General features: G+C 32.4%; 9 protein-coding genes and 1 pseudogene across 10 annotated transcripts, besides 13 other annotated features; 7 read left to right on the top strand and 3 right to left on the bottom strand.

Moving 5' to 3' along the window:
- Positions 1-2,795: part of a mobile genetic element that runs on past the window's edge.
- Positions 1-8,010: part of a mobile genetic element that runs on past the window's edge.
- TVAGG3_0101130 (uncharacterized protein) lies at positions 3,639-3,977 on the top strand (the record flags this gene model as incomplete). Its single annotated transcript, XM_051222796.1, has 1 exon — positions 3,639-3,977. One exon carries the CDS (start codon positions 3,639-3,641, stop codon positions 3,975-3,977), a length of 339 nt encoding a protein of 112 aa, XP_051107782.1.
- TVAGG3_0101120 (uncharacterized protein) lies at positions 4,501-5,280 on the top strand (the record flags this gene model as incomplete). Its single annotated transcript, XM_051222795.1, has 1 exon — positions 4,501-5,280. One exon carries the CDS (start codon positions 4,501-4,503, stop codon positions 5,278-5,280), a length of 780 nt encoding a protein of 259 aa, XP_051107781.1.
- TVAGG3_0101110 (uncharacterized protein) lies at positions 5,289-5,906 on the bottom strand (the record flags this gene model as incomplete). The annotated part of the gene is made up of 1 exon (XM_051222794.1): positions 5,289-5,906. One exon carries the CDS (start codon positions 5,904-5,906, stop codon positions 5,289-5,291), a length of 618 nt encoding a protein of 205 aa, XP_051107780.1.
- On the bottom strand, positions 6,220-6,867 carry TVAGG3_0101100 (protein of unknown function, DUF4106 family; the record flags this gene model as incomplete). The annotated part of the gene is made up of 1 exon (XM_001307142.1): positions 6,220-6,867. One exon carries the CDS (start codon positions 6,865-6,867, stop codon positions 6,220-6,222), a length of 648 nt encoding a protein of 215 aa, XP_001307143.1.
- TVAGG3_0101090 (uncharacterized protein) lies at positions 7,123-7,926 on the top strand (the record flags this gene model as incomplete). Its single annotated transcript, XM_001307143.1, has 1 exon — positions 7,123-7,926. The coding sequence occupies one exon, from the start codon at positions 7,123-7,125 to the stop codon at positions 7,924-7,926; it is 804 nt and encodes a 267-aa protein (XP_001307144.1).
- Positions 8,011-8,030: 20 nt separating the features above from the next.
- On the top strand, positions 8,031-8,326 carry TVAGG3_0101070 (annotated as a pseudogene). The gene has a single exon. A coding segment is annotated over exon 1 (296 nt).
- Positions 8,327-8,537: 211 nt separating this feature from the next.
- Positions 8,538-8,978, top strand: TVAGG3_0101060 (protein of unknown function, DUF4107 family; the record flags this gene model as incomplete). The annotated part of the gene is made up of 1 exon (XM_001307145.1): positions 8,538-8,978. One exon carries the CDS (start codon positions 8,538-8,540, stop codon positions 8,976-8,978), a length of 441 nt encoding a protein of 146 aa, XP_001307146.1.
- A 1,048-nt stretch (positions 8,979-10,026) lies between these two features.
- Positions 10,027-10,266, top strand: TVAGG3_0101050 (uncharacterized protein; the record flags this gene model as incomplete). Its single annotated transcript, XM_001307146.1, has 1 exon — positions 10,027-10,266. One exon carries the CDS (start codon positions 10,027-10,029, stop codon positions 10,264-10,266), a length of 240 nt encoding a protein of 79 aa, XP_001307147.1.
- A 676-nt stretch (positions 10,267-10,942) lies between these two features.
- On the bottom strand, positions 10,943-12,709 carry TVAGG3_0101040 (ribonuclease H-like family; the record flags this gene model as incomplete). The annotated part of the gene is made up of 1 exon (XM_051222793.1): positions 10,943-12,709. One exon carries the CDS (start codon positions 12,707-12,709, stop codon positions 10,943-10,945), a length of 1,767 nt encoding a protein of 588 aa, XP_051107779.1.
- Positions 12,710-13,336: 627 nt separating this feature from the next.
- TVAGG3_0101030 (MULE transposase domain-containing protein) lies at positions 13,337-13,582 on the top strand (the record flags this gene model as incomplete). The annotated part of the gene is made up of 1 exon (XM_001307147.1): positions 13,337-13,582. The coding sequence occupies one exon, from the start codon at positions 13,337-13,339 to the stop codon at positions 13,580-13,582; it is 246 nt and encodes an 81-aa protein (XP_001307148.1).
- Positions 13,337-13,865: a mobile genetic element.
- A 710-nt stretch (positions 13,866-14,575) lies between these two features.
- Positions 14,576-14,604: a terminal%2Cinverted (terminal inverted repeat of MuDR-4N1_TV transposon ID:TVAGG3_0101010).
- Positions 14,576-14,668: a mobile genetic element.
- Positions 14,669-14,706: a mobile genetic element.
- Positions 14,669-14,706: a terminal%2Cinverted (terminal inverted repeat of Banshee-A3 transposon ID:TVAGG3_0101000).
- A 1,177-nt stretch (positions 14,707-15,883) lies between these two features.
- Positions 15,884-15,920: a mobile genetic element.
- Positions 15,884-15,920: a terminal%2Cinverted (terminal inverted repeat of Banshee-A3 transposon ID:TVAGG3_0100990).
- Positions 15,921-15,922: 2 nt separating this feature from the next.
- Positions 15,923-16,480: a mobile genetic element.
- Positions 16,447-16,480: a terminal%2Cinverted (terminal inverted repeat of MuDR-4N1_TV transposon ID:TVAGG3_0100980).
- A 274-nt stretch (positions 16,481-16,754) lies between these two features.
- Positions 16,755-16,776: a mobile genetic element.
- Positions 16,755-16,776: a terminal%2Cinverted (terminal inverted repeat of Kolobok-1_TV transposon ID:TVAGG3_0013400).
- Positions 16,777-16,905: the final 129 nt, after the last annotated feature.

Below are 16,905 nucleotides of genomic sequence, written 5' to 3'. Positions count from 1 at the left end.
TTACAATACATTTTATATGGGATCCCCATTGCCCAATTGAGAGAAAATTGAGAGGTGGGATTGGGCTAGCCCAATTCAAAATATCCCAGGTGGAAATAAAAAAATTAACAATTCAACATAAAAAAGCATCTTAAACAATAATGATAAAAAGAAATTTTGTATGAATTTCAATCAAATTTGTTTTTATTCAACTTAAGAAATCACTTCATTAATGAAAGAAGTCGGGTTCACAACATATCCCGATCTTGAAACGAAACAACATGTTTACATGCGATATAAACATGAAGGTAGTCCCAAGTGGTATGTTAAATGCAATGAACTTGTGACACGATCTGATGGTGTAGTTTGCCGGTGTTCAATGCAAGAACAAAGGGAGGATCATTATAAAAACTGGCTTAAGACTCATGTTCACACATGCCAGGCCGGAGAAGCATTATCGCAGCAAACATTACTTGACTACTACAATAAAGGTAAACAGCCAAATGATCCAATGTTGGATTTATCGAATGTATACGATGAAATGACCATTTTTACCGGTAAGTTCAACCTTGCCTTAGACACATTTGCATCCCCAGAATTCACGCATGTTGCAAAGATTTTCATTATGTTCACAATATATCAAATGATGAACAAATACAAACAACTTCAGTCAGCTAATATCAATCCGGAAAAACTTGCTGACAAATTATATAAGCCTATTACACGTGATGAGATCCGAAATAGAATGATTGCTATTGCTAACAGCATACACCTTGCTAAAGTTCTCGAATTCGCCAAAAAAAGCATACACTTGTGTCGCCATCGATGAAGCCCCCCACCCTCATTACCACAATCTTGATTTTGTCTTAACAAATCCGTTGGAGCAAATGAAGCCATACCCAGTAGAGGCGATAGATATGAAGGATGGCCAGACAAGTCAGGATTATAAATCCGCAATAACAGCAGGATTTAACAGAATTGACATTAGGAAAGTCAAGATAGGTAGTGTGGTAGTTGACGGAGGACCAGCACAGTTAAAATGCTTCAAAGATACTTGGAATGATTCATTCTATCATGACAGAGATCCAAAATACTACAAGATATTGCTTATTCCCTGTTTGTGTCACAGAATCCACAACAGCTATCAATATATTGCTGGCAAGAACAACCAGTTACAAAGTTTAGTAAAGGATGTGCACAGAATTGCAGAACTTTGTCGCATTCATGCTGACGATATAGGTGCACAATGTCCACAGCATGTATCCACCAGATGGATATATGACTATAATATATGTGTCTTTATTCTTAAGTACGAAAACAAAATCAAGCAATATATAAATGTAGATCACGATAAAATCGTACAATTGAAAGATTGTTTAGCTGTTCTTAAAAAGCTAATCTTAGTATTCGAATCGGATAAGGCATTGTTGGCAAATTGTTACATTTGGCTTCGTAAAGCCATATCAGCTCTCAATCTTTTGACATCCAATTTGCATAATGCATTCGGATCCATCTTGGCATCTTCATTGGATAGCTATACCTTGGACTCTGACTTTGGTGGGCTATGGTGTTTGGCATTCTCTCTCACGCCGAGAGGAAGGTTCTACTTCCATAGAAAGTTTGTTAAAAACGAAGAAGTAGAAGATTTGGCCGATCCCTTGAGTTCCTTTCAAAGTGAGCATATTCCTGATAAAGATCCGGCAGAAGATTTACAGGACATTTACATGGATTCTATTTTTGAGGAAGGTAACACAACGCTGTAATTGATGTAACAGATGAAGGCACATTTCGTAGAATTGTCGAATCTGATGATCAACTTAGGCTTACATTGCAAGATGTACGCGAGGATAATCATCAGACTGCCGAAAATGATCTAACAGCAGCTAATGATTACCTCAAGCGCATTTTGGTTCAATTCCGATTGAACGAAAGACAAAAAACGCTTGTACTCTCGTTATATAATACGTTCATCAATAAGAATCAGACATCTCAGACATGATTGAACGATCTGATGGACAGGCACAAAATTATGCTTGGGAAGAGATCTCGCATAGAATTGGAGAAAAATCCATCCTTGCGGAAATAGCATTACGCTTGTTATGTTCATCTCCTTCGGAGGCAACATGTGAACGTAATATCAAAGCACAAAGGTTAGTTTTGAACGTTAGGCGGTTAAGATCCAAGAAAAACTTGTTAAATAGCCGTCATATCTTAATGGCAACTAAATGAAATAAACATTTTGTTATTATTTATTTTTCAATATTAAATAGCCATTTTCTTCACAAATATTTCAATGTGTTTTTACAACAATTTAACATTCAATAATTTATAATGAATCGTTCTCTTTCATTAAACATTAATTAAAACCTCCGGTCATGAATATTTTTTTTGTTATTATTATTTTGTAATTTAAAATCTAATAATATATAAGAGTAATATTTATTATTTTACATTTTAATTCGTTATGATAATCTTTATATTTACAATTTATAAAGCACCGATCCACAGATAATATAGTTCAGTGGTAAGAGTCATAGTATAAGCCTTAAGTTCCCCAGTTCGACTCCGGGGCCTTTTCGCTTTTTTTCTTTTTAGATTTTTTTCTGAAGTTTATTTTTAAGGTTCTCGCTGGCAACCCCCCGTTCACCAAAAAAATTTTCGATTTTTGCTGGCGACCCCCCTTCGCTCGATATTTTTTTTGTGAACGGGGGGAGGTCGCCAGCAAAAAAAAGATGTCAAAATTTATCCCAAAAATTTAAAAAAAATCGAAGAAAGTGCATCCCAGGGATTATAAAATTTAAGTTTTCACATCTCTAATCTGTTCATCTGAACTTATATAATGAATATGGTCTTTATCTGCTTTATTATCTAATTTCTCATTAACATCATTCACTTCTAATTCAACTCTTCCGCCAGAACTCTTATTATCATTAATCTTTTTCATTAATTCAGTAATTACATCATAAAGACTATATTCTGTTTTCGGTTCTGTAAATAATGAGTCAAAATTTCGTTTCATCATTACATCGCTGACATTAATTATATCATCAATACCTTTTTCATTTATTCTCTTCATTAGTTCTGCAATAATGACGAATATATAATCTGTTAATTTATTCTCTTCATCAAGGGTTATAGAATGATTTGAAATCGAATCATTAACACCTCTAAATAAATCAATAACTTCAGGATACACGTTTTTAATGTCTCGAATAACCTGACCCGTATCCTTTGGTTCTCCTGTTTCTTCCTCTTCGTTTATGTCTCTAGCCATCATCAACGCAGCCATAACCGGAGGGTTTGTTGCTACCTGTTCGAAAATCTGTCCGTTATGTACGGTATATCTAAATAATTTCTTTGTGTTTGTTAAAACATTTGAAACAAGTCTCTTAAAACCATCTACAAAATTTCCCGTTTCACCTAATGTTCTTGCAGCATCTACAAGCTCTCCCATTCCCGCTTTTGACCCCAAAAACGTCCATATTGCATTTATCTCACTCTGTATAGTTGTCCATTCTGCAAAACTAACACCCGCATTCGCTAAGTCGAAAATGAAACCCAGTGGATCGAACTTAATTCCACCTTCTTTTTCAATTTCAACGAACTCACTAACATGAGATTTTAAATATTCTTTGGTTAAAATCGTTTTTCCTGATGTCATGCTGTTAACGGAACTATCACCGTCAAAAGTTAACGAATTCAATTTCGTCATTGATGCTTTTATTTCATACACCGCTTTATCAATAGTTTTTGGCTCACCTTCTTTAGAAGTGTATGAAACATTAATGAATGAATTATATGTATTCATGAATGAGTTAAAATCAATGATTTTCATTAATGAAGCCTTTAATGATTCATTTACTGTTGAATCCCTTAATTCAATTACTGAAGCATCGTTGGCTTCGCCCTGGTCGCTTTGCGACTTAATGAAAGGTACGCTGCAAACCGTCGAGTTTGGATCAAATGCCGTAGTCGGCTGGGGAGTATTAATTATATAAGTCATTAAATCATTAAGTGATGCAAATAATGTTGTTGTTTTTGATTTAATTTCTTTAGCATCTGTTATATACGGTAATTTTATTTCTGTAGTTTCTGAATTAAAGATATTCGCTAAAATGTTTTGTAAACTGTTTTGAACAGCTGTATAAACCGTTGAATTCGGAACCCTTACAATTTCACCATCCTTAATAAAGGGCATTGCACATGGCGTAGTGCTTGGGTCAAATCTTTCGGGATTATAATTCAACATATATTCTAATGCTTCATAAACAGACCTATAAACCGTTGTATTATCTTTTTCAATAATTTCACCATCCTTTATGAAAGGCATTGTGCATGGCGTTAATATTGGAATGAATTTTTCATATTCTTTCCATGAGATATAATGTTCAGTTTTTCCGTCAGTGATTATTAAATGCTCATCATTCAAATGAAAACGTGTATGAACCAAAAATTAATCTTTTCGCCCTATCAGCTTCATAAGAATATGCGGATATACTCATATTTTTAATTATAATAAAAATGTTGTTCTATTTGCAAAGTACTGATCCTAATGATTACGGGACATTAAAATTACAAACTAACCTTGGTCTTCAGAATGAACCACTAGCTTTCAGAGTTCTTGATTTTAGCACAATCGCTTCATTTGTTATAACAGATACTAACGATTTCATTACATTTGAAATTGATGGTATTAGAACTGAAATTCATTTTAAAGCAAGAAATAAATATGATATTGATACGTTAGAGAAAAAGATTCAGGATCTCATTGATGAAAAATTTAATGGAGGAATTAACTGTGAATTAACTGATTCAGGAATTATAAAATTTAGTTCCGAAAAAGAATTTAAAATTACTGATATGACTCATCGAGCACGTTTATTATTAGGTGCTTATCATCAAGAATTACCATTAAAATCTTCTATTGAAAATCAGAAATATATAATTGAAATGAAATCTGCACCCTACATATGTTCTGGAAACTGTTTATATGTTGAATCAAAAATAAGTAATGTAACAGGAATTTCAGAAGTTAATAATAAAAATTCTGTTATAGAATATAAATTGTTCTGTTACGCCGTTAATTATGTATTCATGCCTAATTTCCCGATTTTATTAAGGCACGAAGGAAAATGGGTTCGAATTCAACCACACCATTTAAAAGATATGACATTTAGATTAGTAGATTTTCAAGGCGAACCAATTGAAATTAAAGCTCCTGTGCAGATGACTCTAGAAGTTGATTTTTGGTCTAATATAAGAGCTAATGGACTAGATGATGAACCAGATATAAAAATATAAATCTTAAATTAATTCGTTAAAACATATTTCAAGCAGAGTTTATATTCTGTTGAAAGTTTTGTATATTCATTCGAATATTTATACTTAAACTCAACTCCTGTAGTTCCTGGTGTTTCGATTATTCTAATATTACCGATTTTCATGAATACTGGTATTTGACCGCAACATTCGATTTTGGGGTCGAGATAATCAATAACGCACTGTTTCCCTGTTATTCTTGATATAACATTTTCTAAATCCTCCTTTGTTAAAATTATTTGATTCTTACTAATAAGATTTGTCAAAAGCTTCTTATCGTCTTTGAGTAATATTGTTTGGTATAAATTAAGGAGGGAATGGTCTACGTTATCTGAAGGATTTGTTTGAATAGTTGAATATGGGTTATCTTGAGCTTCACATGAAATTATGGGCTCTAATGGAGGTGGATATTCTAACTTTACTTCACTGTTAGCGTTTGCGTTTGAAGCTGTGTTTAAATTAACCGACTTAAGTTCTGGTTCTTTATCTTTCAAGTTTTCGGAGTTGTAATTTTTGATTATAATATTATTTGTCGTTCTTGAATCAACATTCGACGTCGGTTCAATAGGAACATTCACTGCACCGGCTAAGATGGATTTACTTCTCATTTTCTAGATAATAAAAACCTTTTATTACTATAAAAATGAATAATATCTTTGATAAAGGTTTAAACGTGAAACTTGAAAATGAAAATCTTGTTGAATTCACTGAAACGGGCGCAGTTTATAAAGATGCAGAAAGTAATAGAGTTTATGCGTTAAAAGGTGAAGCACCATCGATTAAAAACAGTTATTCTAATTTTTATCCTCAAAAACTAACTAATCCAGAAAGTGTGGACATGAATGACACCAAAAATATAAACAGAAATGGTGATAGAGATGGATGGAATCTATTCACAACACCTCATCTAAAAATAAAGCTTTAAAATAATGTTGGTCTTTCCCAAGGTATATTTTTAACATTAATTGTATTAGTCATTATATGAATTTCTAAATATGAACGTGGTGAAATGAGTGATTTATAAGCATCCCAGATTTCATCAAAAGGTAATGTTATACCTGATTGCTTCCAAATTAATTCTATATCGTATTTTGAGAAACCTTGAAATATAACGAAATCAGTAATGAGACGTTTAATGTTTAAAGCTAAAAACCTCCACGTCTGCATAAGTATTGCAACAGTCATGTGGTAATGTCTGACTTTCGTTATTAAATTAGCTAATGGTGAATCTGGTTTTGAAACTAAACCTTTACCAGCGAAATCATCACAAACTAATAAAGTGTTTGATGGATATTTTTTAAAAGGATATTTTGAAAGTTTTGAGAGAATGTAGTTTGTCAATTGTTTCATATCATATGAACCATCCTGCTGTCTCAAATGATATTTATCAATAATTCTTTCCATTTCTTCCGAGGTCTTTTGCATGCCAGATTGTATGAATTCAACTATTGCATAATATTTCTTCTTTCTTCTTATATATCGTTGAAGAAAAGAAATTAATTCGCTATCTGGAACTTTAATTACTGATGCCTGAACTTTACTCATAAACGTCTTCGCTGTTGAATCCATTGAATCTGAAGTTGCTGATATAATGATTTGGTCATAATAAGAATCAGAGCCTAACCGTTCAGTAATTAAAATATGACGAATTAAATTAAAAGTCTTTCCCGAACCCATTTTCCGCAATAGAAATACACACCGTTTGAACAGAACTGATAATCCTTACTGAAGGGAAGAATTAATGAACTATTGAGTTTATCAGATTTTTCATTCATTTTTTCATCTACTTCTTCAAATAAATGTTTCATTTTATTATAATTAAAAATGCAAGTCAGAAATTTTATTAATACCGTTCCCGGTTTTAATGATAAAAGTATTAAAATCTATTATGAGCACATATTTTCACAACCGTTTAAAATAATCAATGGTGAATACATTTATGAATACCCTAAACACTGGGTTGACTATAACACTGGGGAAAAAGCAATTGAAATAAGACAGATAAAAACCATTCCTGCAGGACGAACCATTGAATTATATAACTTTGGAATAATAAGAGATAATCATCAATATGATTTACAGATTTATATAGATTTAGACACGGGTGATGATATGACAGCATTTAATAAAAAGATTAAATCGGTTCTTATTGAACAGTTAAAAGGTGCCGGATATCCTCAACCTAATGAAGTTGATATGTTTTATAGTTTTGAAACTAATTCAATAGAATTTCGTGTTAATTCAAACTCAAAAGCTGGTTTCATATTTGATGTAAAAGATAGCGCTGTCGGTGATGAGATTGAAAATGTATACACGAATAAAAATTTTCAAGAGATTACAGGAATTAATAATGATGAATGCTTTTATCGATTTGCTCGGTTCGGAGCAGAACAGATAACATTAAATGACCTCCTGGAGTACTTACCAAAATCAATTTCCATTAAAAATGATGATTATTTATTAACATCAATTTCATTTAATGGTGTTTGGTCCAGAGAAGCGGCAATCATTAAATCAAGTATAAGTGAATTCGCTGAAGATTCTATTTTATGTTTATCAAACTGTTTATATTCTCCGCCGAAGCATTATTCAATAACTAATTATGTTAATAAATTTAATATAAAATGAGTTGAACCATCGAGCCTAAAAGATATTGTCCTTCCTGATGACAGAAAAGATAGCATTATTATCGAACTCATATTAATCGCTTATTAAAATTTAATTATATATAAATGAGTTCAACGACTGAAAGCGCATGGGCTAGTTTTGATGAAGACCCTAAACCGCGGAACTATAATAGAATTGTAATTCCTGTAGGTCTTTTATTAGCTGCGGGTGCTGTAGCGGGACCATATTTATATAGAAATTTATATAGAACACCGATTAATTCAACTGCCGGGGCTGATCTTATTCCAACAGGTCTGAAAAATCTACACCGATTCAAACAAGCCCGACACAGGAAAGGAACCGCGAACCACTCACACATATTAGGTCTTTTATTAATTATTTAAAGAATAGAAGAAATTAATTTGTAATAAATGACGTCGTTAAATGTAAAAATAATTTGTGATGATATTACTATCATTGATGATGTAAGTGAGTGTGCTAATATAATTGATAGAATTAATGAACTAATAAAGAGGTTCAGTGGTGAAAAAGTCAGAGTTTCATTAACGTTTAGCTCCGATGAAAAATTTTATGAGTTAATTATTATGAGAAATGATTTTAATAAGCATTAAATGGTATTTTCAACACTATCAGCTTTGTATGGAGGTTATAAAGCTATTGACGGTTTAACTGGTGGAGCTGTATCAAAAGCTTTAAAAAATAATGCTGGAATGCTTGTGGGAGCTGCTGCCAGAAAATTAAAATCTGAAAAGTTAAAGAAATTAGGTAACTGGGTTGCTGACCAGTCGCAAAACCTTTTAGGTGAAGATAATGAAATATCTAAGCAGCTAAAAGATTTTAAAGGTCAGTTGAATGGCGAAGAGTTTAAATTAAATTCACTTAAAGAAAAGGAGAAACAGCCAGAATATCCACCAATTGAGGCGCCGCCGATTAATTCAGCACCTGCGCCACCACCATCACCAGCGCCAGTAACTGCAGTCGCACCATATGACCCTGGCGGTTATGGAAGACCTTTTGACCCTAAAACAGGAGGTTCTAATGTTGCATGCTAAGATCAGTCATAATGTAAACCTCTCAATTTTATTGTCGTGGGAAGTATCTCAATTCCTTCAAAAAAATTGAAAAACTATTTAATTTTAAAAATATAATACTTTTAATTAGTTAATTAATTGGAGATATTTTTAAAAAATCACTTTTGATAATACTTTTGAGAACTTTAATTAAAAAATATATTCAAAAATATCCAGGATATCAAGAGGGAATTGTTCCTTATGAGGTATATAGTTATGATGTATACCTCATAAGGAACAATTCCCTCCTTAAAATCGTAGACATTTTTATACTTATTAATCAACCATTCAAAATCATATTCCTCTGAAAAGTTATTTTATTAAAAATTTAGAATTTTAATAAATATAGAGTTTGAATTTCATACAATACCTATATATTTTCAATAATGGAATTTGAAAACAATTCTCAAAAGTTCTCAGAAAACCTTTTTTCATTAATTTTAAGAAATCTGAGTATTAAATTAAGTGATAAATTCGTTTGACACTACTTTAATTTTTAAATTCAAAAAATTATATGTGCTTCTTAAAATGACTCAAAAAATTTTTATTATAAAATAATATATAATATTAAAAATCCCACAACATTTTTTTACTTTACATAATCGTACTTCCTCGACGATTAATTTCCACTCAATTTCTATCGTTGACCGAACTTAGCATGCAACACTACTTGGTTCCATTACGGTCGAAGATATATTTTAGCTAAAATCGCAAAAGCAAAGAAACTGTTAAAAACTAAAAAGAAACCAAGAGTTTTAAAGTAATTAAATGGTTAGAGATGTTCTCGAATACCCTGCACCACCTGAAACGCCTAACAATAATGATTTATATAATTGATTGAAAACTTTAGGTAAAGTGTATTTATGGTTTAATTATCCTTATCATATGGCGGCTTATAAACTTTATAAACACTATAAAGAAAGTAATAGACCTTCAACCGACCTAGTTGATCCGCAGGAATTAAGGAAAAGACGACGATAAAAAATAAAGTTAATTTTAAAAATATTTTTTATTTTTTACTTTTAATAAAATGAGTACTAAAATTACTGAAGCAACAAAACAAAAGTTTTTAGTTGAATACATTAAATCAGGAACTATTCCAGAAGGTTTTTATGTTCATCAAATGAAAGATGGTAGAGTTCAATTTAGAAAAATTAAGCAGCCATTAAATAAAGATGGAATATTAAGAAAGATTAAATTATATGAAGATAACATAGCAGAACTGAAGAAGAAATTAGAAGAATTCGAAAAATCAGATGAAGCCGCGTAGCTCGTTTATGGTATGAATCTATAAAAGAGTTTGAAGACAGCAGCGATGACATTCCTGAATCATGCCAGCATATTTACTGTTGAAAATTCACAAGGTTAGAAATGAGGTTAGATATCGGGTTAGTTCTACCCTAAAATTAATTTTATCATTTATGAAAAATTTAGTATATACAGAAATTAAAAAATTTTTGAGTTAATTTATTTTAAAAAAATTATTTTTTTATTTTTACTCTGGGTGTTAAAATCTATGATAAAAAAATAAATAAAAAAATTTTAACGTTAATTTTTTAAAGTTTATTTTAAAAAATTATTTTTTATTTTGTAAAGTGTCAAAAAATTTAACGTTAATTTTTTAAAGTTTATTTTTAAAAAATTATTTTTTTATTTTGTGAAGTGTCAAAAATTTTATCGTTAATTTTTTAAAGTTTATTTTTTTAAAATTATTTTTTATTTTGTAAAGTGTCAAAAATTTTAACGTTAATTTTTAAGTTTATTTTTAAAAAATTATTTTTTATTTTGTAAAGTGTCAAAAATTTTAACGTTAATTTTTAAGTTTATTTTTTAAAAAATTATTTTTTTATTTTTTGTAAATGTCAAATGTATTTTACGTGTCAAATGGTTTTTGTAAATTCTAGTAATTTTGGTTCCGAGGGGCGTAGACCCTTGGTACCCAATTACTAGATACTAACTAGCATTACAAAGAAGATCTCTTTTATTACGAGCGTTCTGATTACAGAGATAAATTTCTGAAATCGGAATAAGATATTCCTGACCATCAACGATTCTGGCAAGAGTGAGCATAGCGGATTGTGTATAAGGATAAATGTCAACGATTGAGGTTTTGGGTGGTTGGTGAGTGAAGGAGGTGGAGGTGGTTTGGGTGGTTGAGGAGTTGGGAGTTGGGGTATGGTGGTTTGGGTGGTTGGTGAGTGGAGGAGGTGGAGGTGGTTTGGGTGGTTGAGGAGTTGGGAGTTGGGGTATGGTGGTTTGGGTGGTTGGTGAGTGGAGGAGGTGGAGGTGGTTTGGGTGGTTGAGGAGTTGGGAGTTGGGGTATGGTGGTTTGGGTGGTTGGTGAGTGGAGGAGGTGGAGGTGGTTTGGGTGGTTGGTGAGTGAAGGAGGTGGAGGTGGTTTGGGTGGTTGGTGAGTGGAGGAGGTGGAGGTGGTTTGGGTGGTTGGTGAGTGAAGGAGGTGGAGGTGGTTTGGGTGGTTGAGGAGTGGAGGAGGTGGAGGTGGTTTGGGTGGTTGGTGAGTGAAGGGATATGGGAGGGGTGTTGGGTGGTTGAGATGGGAGTTGGGAGGGGTGTTGGGTGGTTGGTGAGTGAAGGGATATGGGAGGGGTGTTGGGTGGTTGAGATGGGAGTTGGGAGGGGTGTTGGGTGGTTGGTGAGTGGAGGAGGTGGAGGTGGTTTGGGTGGTTGAGGAGTTGGGAGTTGGGAGTTGGGGTATGGTGGTTTGGGTGGTTGGTGAGTGGAGGAGGTGGAGGTGGTTTGGGTGGTTGAGGAGTTGGGAGTTGGGGTATGGTGGTTTGGGTGGTTGGTGAGTGGAGGAGGTGGAGGTGGTTTGGGTGGTTGGTGAGTGAAGGAGGTGGAGGTGGTTTGGGTGGTTGGTGAGTGGAGGAGGTGGAGGTGGTTTGGGTGGTTGAGGAGTGGAGGAGGTGGAGGTGGTTTGGGTGGTTGAGATGGGAGTTGGGAGGGGTGTTGGGTGGTTGGTGAGTGAAGGGATATGGGAGGGGTGTTGGGTGGTTGAGATGGGAGTTGGGAGGGGTGTTGGGTGGTTGGTGAGTGAAGGGATATGGAGGGGTGTTGGGTGGTTGAGATGGGAGTTGGGAGGGGTGTTGGGTGGTTGGTGAGTGGAGGAGGTGGAGGTGGTTTGGGTGGTTGAGGAGTTGGGAGTTGGGGTATGGTGGTTTGGGTGGTTGGTGAGTGGAGGAGGTGGAGGTGGTTTGGGTGGTTGAGGAGTTATCCGTTTCGAACACGTTCATTAGAAGCTTGATTGGAAGAAGCAGCATAACTAATTTCGGTGCTGCTTCGAAGACAACTTCCAGGATCATGGGTATATATTTGTGCAATGCTTTGATGTTTGGCACCTGTGGATGCTGAAGAAACTGAAGAATTTCTTTAGTATGTTGTACAATCCACAATGAAACATCAAAGAATATGACCCATCTTGTGTCTACTGGAAGGGGTATGGAGTAGTAGAAGTACGTTTTAATGGGTTTTTTGTTGAATAAGTGAGCAACAATCTCCACAATAGCGCATAAATGTTCAAACTCGTCGTTTTCCCTGCGTATGTCTGTCAAGGCTAAATTAAGTGTATGACAGCCGCATGACATTGCTATATTATTGCATCTTTCTGCAAATGTGTTAAATGCAGAGAACTGAACTCTCAAATTGTCACCAATAAAGCCAACTGGTGTCAAGCCAAGCCTCTGACATTCAGTCAAGACATTTGTAATTTATAATCCGGATCATTTGTATTTACAAATATGTTTTTCAAATATTTGGCCATGAAGAATCCTAGCCAATCTTTTAGAAAAATGAAGTAAAAATTGAATCTATTGTGAATTATTTGTGATGCTTTAAACATAAACATCAAGAAACATGATAATATACATTTTCTTTAAAATTTGGCCAACTTCTTGGGGCACGGAATAAAATAAACCATTCAAATTATCTTCCAGAACAAATCCCTCGTTTTCAAAATTTTCAATGGTTTTCAAATGATTTATGTTCATTATATGATTATAAATGGTTTTACCTAAAAATCATTTTCCTTTAAAAAAACTTCTTCTTCAATTGAAACATTTTTCATTCTTTTTTTAAAGACTACAACAAATAAATTTTATTTTGGTCTCAAAATCACACTTTTTTATTTTCTTTGCTTCCCCGATACCGCAAACAATTTCCAGTATTTTTTGGTGATGTATTTTCAGTGGCTTAATCATGGGCCCACTCATTTAAGCGCAGACTGTGCTTGATTGGTGCGGGATCCATGTCGTTCCTGCAATTTCAAAGCCAAAAACCCAACAGAAATTCCTCTCCACCGAAAATTTTTTAACTTTTATCTTCTTATGGATTTCCTTGTATTCAGAACATCTGATGCTCATGAATCTCAGGCTGCTTACGACAATATTTGCGAAATTTTCGGCGAAGAACCACAAGCACAGATCTATTTTGACAAGCAATGGAAGCCATACCTTCATCTTTGGATGGCGCAGTACAGGAATGGAGGAGATTCCACCAATAATGGCAGAATCGCATTTCAAGCAATTGAAGTATTCCTTCTTTTTGGGCAAAAAACATATGAGGATCGATGACTTCTTCCTTAACATAATGGCAAGAGTAATTTCATCGTTCTTGATCAGGGTCAATGCTTTCAACAATGACAAAAGTAAGGCAGTTGTCTATTTATTATAAAAATCCAAGGAACAAAGGATAATTGACGCTGATTTCCTTCGCCAAGAGATTATGAAAAATCTCAAATTCGTATTGGAAGTTGTCGACGAGCATGGCATTGATCCTGAGTTGTTCTTTGAGAAGGTTCAAGAGTTGGAAAGAAATGTTATGATGTTTATTACATCACAAAACAAGGAAAATTAAAAGAAAAATGAAGAAACATTTAAGTAATAAACATTTAATTTAAATTTAAATATATATATATATTCATAAAACACCATAAATCTAAACAAAATAAAAATATATAGCTGCAATATTTCAACATTAGAGCAGAGAAGATCCATTCCTATAACAATAAAATGCATAAATCTAATAAACTTAAAAAGACTTGTTAACAATGAAATTAGAATCTATTGGGGTTTTATATTGATCTGAGATAGAAATTAATAGAAATATATTAACAGATCAAAAAAGATTTAGAATAATTTGATGAAAAATAGAGATTCTAAATCAATACTATTAGATTCTTTTATTGATAGAAGAATCAAATAAAACAGTTACAAGGATATTAGTAAAATCTGTGATTTTGAGACCAAAATAAAATTTAATTGTAATTTCTTAATGCATCTAATGGAGTAAAAAATCCAAAAATGTTTGATTTGGCAAATTTTATAGTAAAAAAATATTTTTTAATCGTCTAAAAGAAGATTATTTTTTGGAGTCTGGAAATTCCGCACTTTTCTTCCAAGATTGCAACCCTAGAGGACTCTTTAGATTTTGGAATAGTGATGACGACAAAAAAAATTAAAGTAAGCATTTAAATTTTTTCTTCAGTCAATACTATGCTAAAGTGATTTTCAGCTTTTTTGCGGTTTGGAATTTTTTGGAGGCAACCGAAGGGAGTCTCCCAAAAAGAGTGCGGGACAAATTTGCCAAGTGTCACTTTTTCAATAACCTTAAATTACGCTTTTCTGATTTTTAAAAATAACCTTAAATTATATTTGAAGTGTTGTAAACAGAAATTCATCAAAAGTGACACCTCAGAAAAGCTAAAATATTGAATTTTTGGAACTTTTGATAGAGCACGTTTTTAAATATTAATTAAAGTAAATGTATATTTTGTAAAGATTCTTTTTAATAAAAAAATAAAATTTTGAAGAAGAACACAAAATCTTCTGAAAAATAATATCACATAAACTCATATTATTTTCTAATATATAACTATTTTATATAAAAATCAAATTCAATGATCTTAAAAGCGAAGGATAAACCTCAAAATTTACGAATATAATGAGTGGGAATATAATGCTTATCTATCATAAAACCATATGAAATATTAATTTTTGCTTTACGCCTAATTTTTGACGACAATTAGCAAAAAATGTTAAATGTTAACACTCAGTCCATTTGAATATGAAAAATAAAATTGACTTTGATTAAATGTTTTTATTTATCATGCAATTCTTCTTGCGACCAAAGATTTGAATCAAATTTCAAAAAATAAGATAGCTTAAAAAATAATATACGGTAGTGTTTACTAATAGATGAATAGTATATAAATTCTATTAAAATGGATTTGATCCAAAAAAATATAAAACCAAAAATAATTGTTATAATTTAAATGAAGAAGTAATTTAAAACGATTTTATTTATGATCAAATTTTATATATTTTTTTGGATCAAATCCATTTTAATAGAATTTATATACTATTCATCTATTAGTAAACACTACCGTATATTATTTTTTAAGCTATCTTATTTTTTGAAATTTGATTCAAATCTTTGGTCGCAAGAAGAATTGCATGATAAATAAAAACATTTAATCAAAGTCAATTTTATTTTTCATATTCAAATGGACTGAGTGTTAACATTTAACATTTTTTGCTAATTGTCGTCAAAATTAGGCGTAAAGCAAAAATTGATATTTCATATGGTTTTATGATAGATAAGCATTATATTCCCACTCATTATATTCGTAAATTTTGAGGTTTATCCTTCGCTTTTAAGATCATTGAATTTGATTTTTATATAAAATAGTTATATATTAGAAAATAATATGAGTTTATGTGATATTATTTTTCAGAAGATTTCATTCTATATGCCTATGAAAAGTACTCTCAAAACTAACTTTTTCCTAATTATAATTAAATCTAGAATATTGTATTATGCTTAGTATTATTTCATTTTTCTCATTCAATTTAGAATTTACAAATGTCAAAAAATTGAGAGCTGTCACTTTTGATGAATTTCTGTTTATTACAGAAGAAATTATGTCTATGATATATGTTTTATGCTAGAATCTTGGAATTTTCATGCACTACACAAGAGCTCCAAGGTTCCAAGAGTGAATGCTCAATAGCAATTATAGAGATGTACCTTTTCAAAATGACTTTTACTGATTAAATTTAATCAATAGAAGACATTTTGAAAAGGTACCTCTACAATTAGATATACAAGAGATTCAAAGCTTCATTTCAGATAGATTTGAAACTTTGAAACTCTTGGTAGATTTTGAGTGAATGCTGACAATCATCTTTGAGAAGGTTTTCTTAAAGAAAACCTTCTCAAAGAGGTTTCTCAGGAGCCCTGAGGCTCCCTTTCGTAATGATTGGGAGCCTTGGGGCTCCTGAGACGAAGAATGGCTTCGCCGAATCTTTGATCAGCAGAGGCCAAATGAAAAGGCCTCTGCTGATGGATTCTCAGGAGCCCTGAGGCTCCCTTTCGTAATGATTGGGAGCCTTGGGGCTCCTGCAGCAGAGTATCGCTCCGCTCCATTAATTTTTTTAAAAAGTGCCGTGTGGCAAATTTGTCCTGTTCCCTCCCAAAAATTCCAAACCGCAAAAGTGAATAACATTTTGCAAAAATCATCGATTATCTTCCAAAAGTACATCACTATTTTGAAGGAAAAAGAATTCCAATATAATCGAAAATCTTTAGGCGGAGCGGCAGCGGAGCCTCAAAATTTTCGATTATATTTTTAATATTATCGATTATAGGCAAGGCTTAGGTTGATAACAATACCCATTCAAAATATGTTAATAAATCTATTTAGTGATTATCCGGATTTAATTATCATTTTTATGAAATTGTTAAGGGTATAGTAAACTCAAAATTCTAGAGTTTTGAGAGTGCCAATAAACTCTATAGGCCTATATATATCTATATTTTAAAGGAGAGGTTACGCCATAATATTTGATATTATAAATTATTAATTCAAAATAAAAGTAGAAAATGAAACTAATTT

This window comes from Trichomonas vaginalis, chromosome IV, assembly GCF_026262505.1.
Source record: "Trichomonas vaginalis G3 chromosome IV, whole genome shotgun sequence".
NCBI lineage: Eukaryota > Parabasalia > Trichomonadida > Trichomonadidae > Trichomonas > Trichomonas vaginalis.
The sequence above is the reverse complement of the archived record's forward strand: the minus strand, read 5'-3'. Positions and strand labels throughout refer to the sequence as shown.